Genomic DNA, 13475 nt, shown 5'->3' with positions numbered 1-13475 from the left:
ATCCAATTGTACTACCCATTATATTGAAATACTCATGTATTTCAGTATATTCCTGAAATATTCATGAAGTTATTAGACTTTGCTACATCTCCACCAAACATTTAAAAATATTATGACTTTATTTTTAGTATATTTTTGATGGATACTATATGCATATTTATATATATCAGAAGGAACATCTTACTTTGTATGATGTTTTAAATCAAATTATTAATGCCCTAATTAATCACATTCTCTAAGAAAACGATATGCTTCTATCCAAAAAAAAGGCATAACATATATCCCCGAAACATTTTGCATTCACTCCCCTAATAAGCTTGTGACAATCTGAATGTTAATAAAAATATTTATTAAATCGCAGAATACTTTTTAAAAAAATTATGTGAAACTATTTTTACTTTTTAACATGTTTTAATACTGAAATAAACAACAAGAAATATAGAGAAGATGAAATAGATTTAACTCATATATCAAATTAAGATTACACCTTAAAAAGGTACTATTGTACAAAAAACACAAAGATACCAAAACTACCACTAATGCTAATTACTTACACTGCAAAATCTAATGGAGAATTTGAAGGGATCTGTATATGGTGATAAGTTGATATCCCTAATTTGATGAGCTTCTGTATATAATCATTTAATATTTAAAGATTAATTTTAGTTTTATAATACCTTATTTGTAAATGATAAGATCTGTACCTCATGGGTTGAGGGTATTTTAACTGAAAAACAAAAATTTCCAGAATTCAGTGTTAACAACACTAAAAATTTAGAAGAAATAAACATAATTCTCATCACATAACTCTTCAAAAGTTTTTCATTTTGCTGTTCATGTCTAGTTTTCTTTCTTTCACCTGTAGCTCAAAACAAATAAGTTTTTCTAAAGAAGGTAACAGAATAGTATACGAAGTTTCTGTTGGAATTAACACTGTCTTAGTACTTTTGGGAATGCCACACTTAAACACCCTCGACATCCCTGCTACAGACATAGAAAAATGTGCTCTCTGAGTCTTACTCTCTTCTGTAGATATCATAATTCTCCGTCTCACAGTAAATATACCAGAAATCACTCTTCCCTTTATGATAGAATACTTAAAGTTCAATAAAGAAAACACAGAGTGGTTATATACAATTCTTAATTAAGAAGAGAAAGAAGAAACCAGTGCCTAGAACACATGAAAGCCAAAACAAGCCAAAATATGGTGTGATATGAATTTATGCAGACTGGGTCTTGTTCATGATAGGATTTCTAGCATTTAAAATAGTACTCAGCAAATCCTAAGCCCTTAGTAAGAAACAGTTGAATGAATGAGTTATACTTACATCTACAAAACTTGGCTAACTCCAGTTAAATGGTACAAGCAAAAATCATTTCCTACTTCTCTAAACTTCAATAGAATGTTCTTATAATGGACCATGTGTTGTGTGGTTTCAAGCTATTTAGAGAATGACAGGGTATATGCCTCATCTCCCCCTGAGAGACTTCATTTCCAGGAAGACCAACACCACACCTTGTATGTCTTTATATCCTGCAGAGTGCAGTGGCTGGCATATCACACACTTTCAATACACATTTTAAGGAACAAAATACTAGAATAATTTAATTTGACTCTTTCTGTGTTAACACATTGAGAAGTAATGAATTGTTTACTGGCCAATCTGTTCATTTCACTATCTTCACTACCAATATAGATTTCTACAAGGTGATTTATCTGTAGCAATCAAAATAGAACACTAAAACAAATGGATCAGTCATGCTTATGGTCCAATTTATCCACTGTGTATTAAGGGGGAGAGAAAGAAAAACTTTGACTGCATCTGAGCTGAAGTGCTACAGGCAAAAAATACAGTGAGTGAGGCATGCTTGTGCCTGAAACAGCCAAAATAAGCATCCCTCAAAATTATGACTGAGGACAACACCTTCACAATAGTGATGGTTGAAAGAACCAACTGCTATTAACCAAAAATGTTTTCAGATGAAAACAAAGCCCTAGTGTTAGTTCATTAAAACATGGGTAGCAGCCAGGCACAATGGGTCATGCCTATTATCCCAGCACTTTGGGAGGCCAAAGTGGGAGGATCACTTGAAGCCAAGAGTTCAAGACCAGACATAGTGAGACCCTGTGTCTACAAAAAATTTAAAAATTAGCTGGGTGTGGTGGCACACACCTGCGGTCCTAGCTACTCAGGGGACTGAGGCAGGAGGATCACTTGAACCTGGGAGGTGGAGGCCACAGTGGGCTAAGACTGAGTCCATGGTATTCCAGCCTGGGCAACATAGCAAGATTCTGTCTCAAAAAAAAAAATAGGTAATATTCTCTGGGCCATGCACTTTACTGACATCACCTTAAACTTTGCCTGACACTTGCTGTATGGAGAGAAAGTGCTACTATCCAATATAATGCATCCAGTGCTCTCATACATTCAGTCTGTATTTTCTATAAAACAATCACATGCTATATATCTGGTTAAAGCAACCAACCGAGACAAAATTCTGCAAAACTACCTCACCGTAATTACTTCCTAAGAAGTCTATCTTAGTCCCATTCTGCAACAAGGAGTGGGCAAGCAACACACAGTGTTAATGAGGGTGTGCAGAAACACTAAGATGCTTGTTAGTCATGCCTCAAAATATTAAAAAGCATCACAAAAAGCTGTACCTAACATTAATATGTTTCTAGTTTAACCTAGCATGCACTGTGTTAAAGTCCATCAGCATGCTATTTTCATGCCATATGGAGAGAAGTGGGATAGCTCCCAGACACAATTCAAGAAACTGACTTTGAAAGCTGTGTCCACAAGTCTCCAGCCTCCCCAATGGCATCCCACTTCAGGCAGCCATTACATGTTTCATGCCTCCCACAAAGTAAATTTAAATAAATAGGAAATGACAAACTACTTGATATCAGTCATTTACACTTTTATCAAAAGCTATTTACACACTTGTGTGAAATCATCCCAATTTATTTTCATTTTCTTACTCATGAAATAATAAAATGCAGTGTTCCCTGTAACCTTTAGGCAGCCTAGTGGGTGGCTCTCGTGCGGAGCATGAAAGGGCTCTGAAATCTGCTTATGCAGAAGGCTTATTCTGAAGGTTATCCTACTCAGTGAACTTTAGGAGACCCCAGGAATCTGAGTCTGAAATGCAGGGAGACTAGATTCTCAGCTGCCTCATGCTTCTGAAGGAGCATCAGCCTTGACTGCAGCTGCCTGATTGAGGAGAATGCCAAACATCACAGCTTTTCAAAGAAGCAGAAGCTTTAACATCTGGAGTTTACTCTGCCTTCATCTGAGACTAGAACTACTTAACAGCTCTGCTCGATCTCTTCTTTCCAACCATCTTGCAACCTACCTTTCCCTATCTTCCCCTCGCCTCCTCAGTTTTATATACTGAGATCTCAAAACACTTTTGGCATGTTCTCTCCCTCTTGATGTCTCCACCCCCATAATCATAAAGATAAGTATGATGTGATCAAGCATTAGGATATATACTCTAAAGTTTCAAGACTCAGAGGTTTTGCTGTTGAAGTGTCTGGTACATCCCAGATTAGGGTGGTGACTATGCTTTCAATTTTATGATGTGTCCCTAAAATTATCATTTATATCATATGATGAGCTTATATTCTGTAAATACACCTTTGCTTCTATAGGCAAATTCATTATCTTGAATTAATGATGCCAAACTTTTATATGTCATGATAGTAATCATGAAAGATAAATACATCATCTTTTTCATTGGTTTTGTTTTCAGGGATTTTGTTCATGTACAAAGATGTGCCCACAATAAGACTGAATGCATAAGAAACACACAAATAACTTCTTTCTTTAAAGCTGGATCCTGTGTGCTCCAAGTTTATCGTGTTTCAGAAGTCAAAGCTTTTATAAATTAAATGTGACATGGGTTGATATATTCTATTTCATTTCTAGTAGAAGTGGTAGTAGAACCAACAATAACGATAATAATTTCTACATGTGTTGAGTTTTTACTCTGCTTGCCAGCCACTGTCCAAAGGGATTAGATGTAAAAAGTAAAATAAGCCCTCAAAAAACCAATAAGCCTTGTAATTTTTACAAATAAAGAAACCAAAGCAAGGAGAGGTTAAGCAATGTGCTGAAAGTTATATAAGTATATACAATAGGAACAGAATTCAAAAGCAGGCACTGATCTTAACCATTACTTTATGAAGTAATACAATGCTCTTTTGAGGTCAGAATTCCTCCTAGGTTCTGGGAGAGATCAGATTTTTCGGTATTAACTTTTTCCCACTCAATAGCTTCTATTTCATTTTTTGTAAATTTGAGGAGTAATAACATCAACGGAAATATTTTATCATATATCTCTCCACAGCCTGAGGATAAATATCCAAGAGTGAAGTTGAAAACTGACCATCAGACACTAAGTCTGTGTTCAGACCTCATGTTTTTCATGGTTTTTAAGCATAAAGCATCTTCAAGGTTTCAGAGTATAAAACAAAAGTACCAGGTTGGGGGAGGGTGGTTCTAACTAGCCAACCTCCTCAAAACAGCTTTTCAATGTGCAGTTAAGCATGGTACTCAATCTAGATTTTCCAGGCTGAATCTATAATTTAGATTCCAAGGCTTGTCATAGCTAATAGTTGTTACTCTTGATCATGTGGATGTCAGCTTTCATAAATATATGATGCCTGTCTTCGCATTAAGTTTTCCAATGACCTTATAATATTGGCCCCAAAAAACAAATGTTGCTCCTTTTATTCATTTAACAGTGTGAAAGACTCCTCTGAAATATAAACATCCATGGGAGGTACCCCAACTTGTTAGTTCTAATGACTAAATTGAAGACAAAGAGAAGACTTGATACAGTTATTAGTTCTGGCTAATCTGCATCTACGGTCTTGTTAGATAAGATTTTGAAGCAATGCCATGTCAAGTTTTCAGGCCCACAATGAAGTGAGACTATCAAATGCATAAGACCTACCAATATTTTCTTAATATGTTTTTCAAATAATATTACTTTCTAACATAATATTCTCCTTGAAGAATTCTCCTCTGCTATACCTAAAAATACTAATACCTATCAATTTTATGTCACATTGCACTTTCTTAAGAATTTCAATGTTCTTGAGCCATATACTATCCCTGTGAGATATAAATAGAATAAGTAGAACTCCTCCTCCCACTTCACAGATGAGTAAATTAAGTCATAGATAGGAAAAATGAATCACTCAAAATCACACAGTTAGTTTGGGGCAGAATCACAGGTACTGTAAGTCAGGAGTTTAAGTAATTGGTAAAATAATTATCCCAATTCACCAAGAAATCAACTTAAAATATGTTGGTGTTAATAGTGAGAAATTGGTGTAGTAATTAAATAATCATTCCATTGATTTTGGTGTAGTAATTAAATAATCATTCCATTGATTTTAAGGATGAAGTAAACTCTATAGTTGATCATTTTCATGGTGGCACATTGAAAACAAAAATGAAATCAACTAATAAAATGGAAAGTCATTCAAGAGCTATCTTGTTGAGTGCTCACTATGTGCCAGGCACAGTTCCGGATGCTTAGGATAGATATATCAGTGAATCAAGCTACTAAACAAGTAAAAAATCTCTGAGCTCATAGAGCATACATTCTAGCAAAAGAGATAAAAATGTGCAATTAATATAATGGCAATAAATAAAGTATATATGTATATATATTTGTATATATATATAGTGCTAAAGAAGCACAAACAAAAAATGAAATTGGGCAAAGAGGATCAGGATTGCTGATGGGTAGACAGGTTGGAGTTTCATTAGGTTGGTCAGCGTTGACCTCGTTGAGAAGATGAGACCAGTGGATACACCAGGGAAGAGAAGACAACCAGAGAAAAGGCTCCACAGAGTAACTCAGTGTGTTCAAAGAGCAGGAAGGAAGCCAATGTGACTGAAGCAATGTTAGCAAGAGAGAGAGTTGTGTGAGGTGAGGTTAAAGAAAGAGTGGGGAGAAAAACTTTGCAAGGCCTTGCAGGCTACCGCAAGAAATCCAGCTTTTATTCTGAATGAATAGGACACCATTGCAAGGATCTGAGCTGTTGAGGGGCATGCTCTGACTTAAAATTTTAAAGGGATCTATTATTAATCATTAAATACCTTAAGATATTTTACTCAATATATTATATAATTTTTGTCATATAAATGAATCACAATGGAGTGTCCTCATCTTAGAATAAAATTCTATTATTCCCATTTTCCCAAAGAAAATATCCAGGCTCAAAATGTCTAGAATAAGAGCTGGTAATGATAGAGCCAGGTGAAAAGAACATTTTTTCTAACTCATAGTTCAAAACTGGTTCCTCTTTTCTATGTACTCATTTATGTCATAGTTATAAAGGAAATAAAATAGTAACTGAGATTAATTAACTAGATTATTGATCAATAGAGAAGTTCAGTTTGAGACATTAAAATCGAATTGAGCCCATTTTTCCCTTATTATTCATTTCTGGGAAATAATGATACAGGTAATTTCCCTGAGCTTTCTATTTGAAATGACATGTGTGCACTCAGACTAAAAATGTTGAATACAGAAGTAATCATGATAATAATTTAAACTTGCAACAGTACATTTAGAAAGTTCTTCAAAGTCTTTTAGCTATTATCATTTATTAACTGTCCACTAAATGCCAGTCTCTATGCTAAATTCATGGCATATGTCATATTTAAAATTCAAAAAAATTTAAGAATGTCATTAGAAATCCTGTTTCACAGATGACAAATATAGATCCAGAGAGGCTAGGGATTGAAAGGTCACACAACTGCTTAGCCCCAGAGCCAGGATTTTGCTAAATCTCCAGTCTAAAGCAAGGTTCTCTACATTAAGTCACACTGCTCTTCTGCAGAGCAATACTCAACTTACAACCTCAACATTCCTAACTAAAAGGTCAGCCAGATATAGGTAGTCCCATTTTCCAGAAATGAGCTGGTCACAGAAAAGTTAATCAAGCATCAACATTTATTTCATGACCACAATATGCAAATCAATATTTAGTTGCTGAGAAAAGAGGATTTATTTTACAATATCTTGACTCAATGAGCTTCAAATCTTAATAAGGTAACAAGAGAAACATAAAATGGTAATATATCATACAAGATAGCATATAATATGTACCAGTAGACATAGTGCCAATGACTGGTTAAAAAAAAAATAAGAGAAAATTTAATCTGGTTGCTTCAATTCAGTTAAGAAAGATCTTTACTAAAAACGACTAGTGTTAAGATGATTTTCATAGGAAAGGTAGGGTTTAGATCAGCAGAGGGGATGAGGAAAAAATGATTCCAGTCAGAGGAGATCATATGACTAAAAGCCAAGGGAATAGATGAGAATGAATTATCAAGAGAAAATAAATAGATGTGTTTGAAGGGCAGGAAGAATGGGAGGTAGGGTAAAGTGGTAAATGAAACCAGAGAAGTAGCCTGTGGAAATCCTTGTTAAATTAGCAATCTAAGGGAGGAGAGAAAGAATTGATATCATTGAACTGCCAATATGTAGCACATGCTTTATGTACAGTTTTTGTTTATATAATCAACTCAACAACTCTAAAGGTAACTATATCACAGCCACAGAAACAGGTGATATGGCCAAGGCACAGCTCTGTATGTGAATGGAGCAGAATTCCAGTCTAGACCTGTCTTCCTCCAAGGAATATGTTCCTTCCACTATCCCTCACCACCATCTACCAAAGGAAATGGGAAGCCACCGTTGGCACTCGATCAAGAGAAGAGAGTGGCATATGAAAAGGAGTATAAAGCTAAAAGAAGACTGACCTGACTGTGAGATATTAGCATATGTTCAATATCAGAGGATCGAGGAAGGAAGAGAATAACTCAAGAAAAGCCACTTAGTGTATTGTATTAACCCAACTAACAAGGTAACATAAATCTCTATTTGAATGAAAGCATTGGAAATAAAAAGGATGCAAGATTTTACAAAAAAAATATAAGGAGATCAGTGGCAATACCTAAGTCCTCAAACAGGTAGTTTCTACTACCCAACCGTATACCCAGAGGATAAATACTCCTCTTAAAAATTCAAAGAGACAAGGGCTACAGGCTAACTTCGATATTTTAAAATTTGACAGCAGATGATTTATTTTAAAATAATGCAATCTATGCCTTAGGAAAAAAATCTGCCTTAGTGCAGACTACCTCTTAAACCACAATTGTGAATTATGAGAGCCTTACTTCTTACTTACTAGGCTTACTTCTCTTATACAAGTTTGGTCAATAGTTCATTGTCACATATGTTAACATGGATAGTAATCCTTATATTCATGTTTATTAGGCATATTAATTACTAATCAGATATTCTTTTCCTTTTTATTTTTCCTATTAGAAACTAAGCATATATTAAGCAACTGAATCCTTCCTTCAGTATACAATGTGTCATGTCTGTGAACATTATTCCTCTCTGGGATTTCTCTTTTAAAATGTAAGATATCACTCAGGGATTCAAGTAAAAAAACTAATAGAAATTAAATGACATATTATTGAACCAGTTGGGCCTCTTCCAACTTTTTTCTTACCCATGGACAATCCAAACCATACAGTTAGCAAACATATATATATATATATATATATACACACAAATCTTTTCCAGCAACTAAGGATTGCCAAGTCACTAAAACTTGCAATAACCAGATTAACTATATAAATCTTCGATTACTATCAACTGTTCAACTAATTTATCTTAATTTTGAATTAACTGTGAGACCAAACATCTTAATGATTATGAAACAAACAAGTGATAATTGTAATCATTAAAATTTAACATATTACCCAAGCCAAATTTTCTTTCCCTTTTTGAGTAAAAATACATTTTTCTAAATAGAAAACTAATGTTTAAATTTGAAATCAAACTGTGCCACAATCTAAAAATTTAGACTTATGTCTAATGTATATCTGAAGTGTCTTTGAAAGTTTCAAAAACAACAAACTTGTGCGTATTTTAGAAATATCACTTGCAAGTGTAAAGAAGCATCATCATAGAATGCTAAAAAGTGTATTTGTTAAAATACAACCACTATATTCTTATATTTTTTATGTTCCTTATTTCTGTGTATCTGAGCTGATATGAAAATATGATCAAAGGAAGTATACTTTCTTTACATATGAAATATACTTTCATATGTATATCTGCTCAATAAAGCTAGATTTTAACATACTCTAAGTGTAAGAAAGTTAGCCATTTAAAATAAGTTAATTTAAAAACTATTCATGCAGAAAGTCTGGGCTCCATATGACTTTAGTCATTCTATGAAAGATATGTTAAATACATTATGTATGTATAAAAGGAATCACAGATAATGTTTTTTCATATATCTTACTTTCTATTTTCTATAATTTTATATATACAGTGATGCATTCATATACAAAATGTATTAAAATAGGAATATTACCCTTAACTTTTAAAGGCATTATTTTATGAGAGTTTTAAAAAAGGAAAACTATTTTTACCTCCCAGTCCTGGTCTAAGCCGATTATCGTAACCATCCAGAAGTCTGTCAAGAATTCTTGTAAAAATGGTAATGTTATTTTTAGCCTCATCTTCTTGGATGTTAGCCAGCACCAACCTAAACAGATAATTTTAAAAGCTTATATATATACATACGTGTGTTTTGCAAATGCCAACCTGCTTTTCTTCCTTAATTTAAATTTTAACACTCCCTGGGCTATTAGGACCACCCGTTTTCCCCTTTTTTTTTTTTTTTTTGTTAACTTCTATAAATACTGGTATGTCTGCAAACAAGGTAAACATGAAATTGAAATAGATTCTAAACAGTAGATTATCAGAAGTTTCATGTTAACATTATTTGAGATTCTTATCCCTTTAACATTTCATGTGGACTATTCATTTTCTTTCTAAACCCATCTCCTGGGATATATTATGATTGTAGATTAACACATGCAAACACTATTAGCATTGCTATCCTATAGTTAGAAAATTCCAGTAATCAGACTCGTGAAAAACTGTTTTCAATATTAATTGGGAAATAAATTGCTTTTTGAAGGTAAATATATTTTCTATCTCTCTCATAAGAGTCTTTCTTTTTTGTATGTCTTTTTCTCTTTTAAAACAGGATTTTTTCCTTACTTTGGGTATACCTCCACCCAATGGCCAAGTGCAATATAGACATCAGGGAAACTCCACTGGCTATGTGCCAGGCTCCATGTAGCCAGGAGGTGGAGGTGGGCTCTGAAAGCATCAGCAACACATACACAGCTGCAGAGATCCTTAGAGCCTAGTTCTTCCTGATTGGTCTCTGAGAAGAGCAATATTGTAAAGATTAAAATGCCTAGTTATTTTGTTTTGGTGATAAATTTGTAGAAAGAACAAATGGTCTCAAAATATCACCAGAAAAGCTTTAGAAATTGTGATTTTCTCCATTATTTCTCCATCATAAAGCCAAACCCTGATTCTATCATATGCAGTAATTTGTTGCAGAAGTAACTAAATGTATAAAACAGAATGTCCATTTTCATTGTCTTTTTTTTTCCTCAGAATGAATCAGATATTTAAATTACTGGCCCCAAAAAGGAATCATTTATATAATAGAATACAAGACTGGCATAAGCACTACTGGTCAAATATAGAACAGAAAACTAGTTGAGAGAAATATGGTTAAACACTAAGATTTTCAATGATTATTAATTGATCATGGATTGTCCACTCTTTTAAAATAAAAGTAATATATAATTACATTCTGATCAAGGCACATTGTATAAAATATTATCAAAAGTGTCCATTTGCATTTAAATGATAACAGAGCTAGTAGCTATAAGCAGTCACAATACATCAAAAACTGGTAACCAACCTCAAACAAATATTGTCTTAAGAGCAGAGAAAATATTAAAATATTGAAATGAAGATAAACATCTAGAAATTAAATAAGTGTATCACTTTATACCCTCTAGCCTCAAAAGTTTCTGTATTGCCTACTTAGTAGCTAATTTTAAAACCAATAAGTAAGATTTTCATAAAGTTCCACATAGAGCTTTTCGCTTGAAAGTGTTTTTTAATCACATTTTGTATTTTCTTTCTCAAACCAATATGCAGTCATTAAATTAGTAGATATTTTCCAAATAAAAACAAGGCTTTACGAGATAGATGGTGTCTCAATTCTATGAAATGTTTTCATACTTTGACCATTACTCGGACAATAAAATAAAAAGTTAAAAGATAAATAAAGATATAATAAAGACTTACTAGTTTTTTAAAAATAAATAGTGACAAGAACATTCTTATAAAACTTGTATCTTAGGTCTTCTGATATTATGAGAATCATATCCTAAAGGCATTAAAGAAAAGATGCCCACTGATGATGAAAATCAGGAAAGACTACAAATAAAATGAAGTTACTGAAAGAAATAAAAATTAATTTCATGTTTTTATAGCATAGGCAAAAGAAAATTCATTACATATTTTAAATCAGTACTCCTGATTGTAAGCATTTGAGAAAAAAAATCTTAATAATGCAAAAAGTTGATGATTAATAAATCTAGCTTTTGTTTTATTGTTTGTGATTGTGAAGTTGCATTCTACCTCCACCTAGAGGTTTAAGACTCACACATCATTTGGGTTTTCTATGGTGACTAAAGGAGCCATACCATTAAAAAAAAAAAGAAAGAAAAGAAAAAGGAAAAAAAAATAGTTAACACTCAAATCACTTAGCTGGTACTTTTCTGTCAGTTTGAAGGAAAACTTGGCTTCCTTACCGAATCCTGGTGTTATATTATAAGTGCCTATACTTAATTACTTCAATTCCTTGTAGGAATATGCCATTGAAAAGATTTTCTTTTCTTCTGTGAATGTTCTGCATGGAAAATGCTTCTGTTTGCTTTTGGATCTTATCACTAAGAACGAGAAGCAGTGAAGTTTTTATAATCTACTACTTCATAGTTCACTTTCCCCATACACCCCCTTTCTGAGAAATAATTCTTTAAAACACCCTTGATTTTCAAAAGCATTAATGGCATACAAGAAACACATCTTTACCCTGAATTAAAATAGTCAAATACAATAAATATCTCACCTGGCAGGGTACCACACCAAGAAAACAAAAAGCAGCAACTGCATGTTGTAGATGTTCAATTTCGTCTTCATCACCGCCGCTCTTTATAAAGCCATGAAAGGAAAAACAAAATACACTTAAAATTGCCTTCAGTTCCACTATCCAAGTAACCCCAAAGAATATCCTTTTAGTTAGGGATTCGTGTTAAAGCTAAGGAGATTACTTCCTGGACTGTGTGAGGGACTTGATGATTGCGAGAAGATTTCTTTTTTATCGACCCCCACCCCCACCCTTTTCCTTTCTCCTTCTTTCTTTCTTTCTTTTTTTTTTTTTCTTTCTTTTTTTTAACAGCAAGATGACCAAGTAATCAGACTTCTCTCTGCCAGGAATGTCCCCCAACCTCATCGTCAGCAAACACTGTTTTGCGCACACATGTAATAATAACACCCTGGACTTTAAATTGACATAGCAGCTGGAAAGGGAATGGGTTGGAGGGGAGGGGAGGAAAGGAGAGGAGAGATGGGTACTTCACGCCACAACCCCCTCAACCGAGACCACCTCCGCAACCACAGCGGGAAAAGCTAGGGGCAGGCAGCCCACTTTTGCAATTATTCTTTTCATTACAGTGAACTGCAGTCCTCACGTTTTCGTTTCTTCACTCCCCTTAACAAAATAACATAAAATAACATCCTTCCTTGCCCACCCACGGTTGCCCAAGACCAAGTCTTGGAGGCAGCCGGGTTCGGATCAAGTGCTGCGAAACGACGCGTTTGACAGCTGCTCCGGAGCCAACGATCACAATAAGAGAAGGAGCTTGAGGCTCAGGCAGCAAACATCAGCCAGGCAGGCAGCGGTAATCACAGTGTGCAAAGTTGAAGACTATAAAGGAGCCAGGCTAACGTGCTGCCGGGCAGGTGTCCTGGATTTTATTGTAGTTGCAAATATGCTTCTGGTGATAAGTATCGAAATTATTTTTTAAGTGCGCTGGGTAGGAGGGAGGTGCGGGAATTGAGCCTCCTCCGTTTCCAGGGAGCCTCTGAAAGTGGGGTGGGGGAGATGAGGCATGCACGCGAGGCAAAGACAAACAGGAAAGGGGCTCTATCAGGACCAACGTGTGCGACCCTACCTGAAACAGCAAGCAGAATTCGGTGTTTTCTTCCTTTTGCCCTGATCTTGACGAGATAGGAAACTTGAGAGAGAGAGAGAGACAGAGAGAGAGAGAGAGAGAGAGAGAGAGAGAGAGAGACAGACTGAGACTGCAGCAGCCAAGCGAGCGTGGAGCGATGGGCTGGTGGAAGCCGGAGAGGAGCGCTAGGAGCGGCGGCGGCGGCGTGAGGTGTAGAGCGAGGCAAAGGCGTTCGTAGTGGCGGTATGGGCGGAGGAGGAGGAAGAGGAGGAGGAGGAAGAGGAGGAGGGGGAAAACGATGACAGGAGCTGG

General features: G+C 34.9%; 1 protein-coding gene across 4 annotated transcripts in view; it reads right to left on the bottom strand.

The window, feature by feature from the left end:
• Positions 1–13475, bottom strand: part of GABRA2 (gamma-aminobutyric acid (GABA) A receptor, alpha 2) — a 146270-nt gene extending 132795 nt beyond the window's left edge. Inside the window, exons 1-3 of one of the 4 annotated variants that reach the window (XM_011975312.1) lie at positions 13164–13475; positions 12059–12139; positions 9483–9598 (exon numbers count right to left, since the gene is read on the bottom strand). In XM_011975312.1, the coding sequence (XP_011830702.1) occupies positions 9483–9598; positions 12059–12129 (187 nt within the window). In that variant the 5' untranslated portion in view covers positions 12130–12139; positions 13164–13475. Of the gene's footprint in view, positions 1–9482; positions 9599–10119; positions 10289–12058; positions 12140–12661; positions 12788–13163 lie in introns of those variants that run through there. The other 3 variants (XM_011975310.1, XM_011975309.1, XM_011975313.1) reach the window with 3 other exon arrangements.

This window comes from Mandrillus leucophaeus, unplaced genomic scaffold, assembly GCF_000951045.1.
Source record: "Mandrillus leucophaeus isolate KB7577 unplaced genomic scaffold, Mleu.le_1.0 Scaffold1530, whole genome shotgun sequence".
Classification (NCBI taxonomy): Eukaryota; Metazoa; Chordata; class Mammalia; order Primates; family Cercopithecidae; genus Mandrillus; species Mandrillus leucophaeus.
Note: the sequence above shows the minus strand (reverse complement) of the source record. Positions and strands in the feature narration are given on the sequence as shown.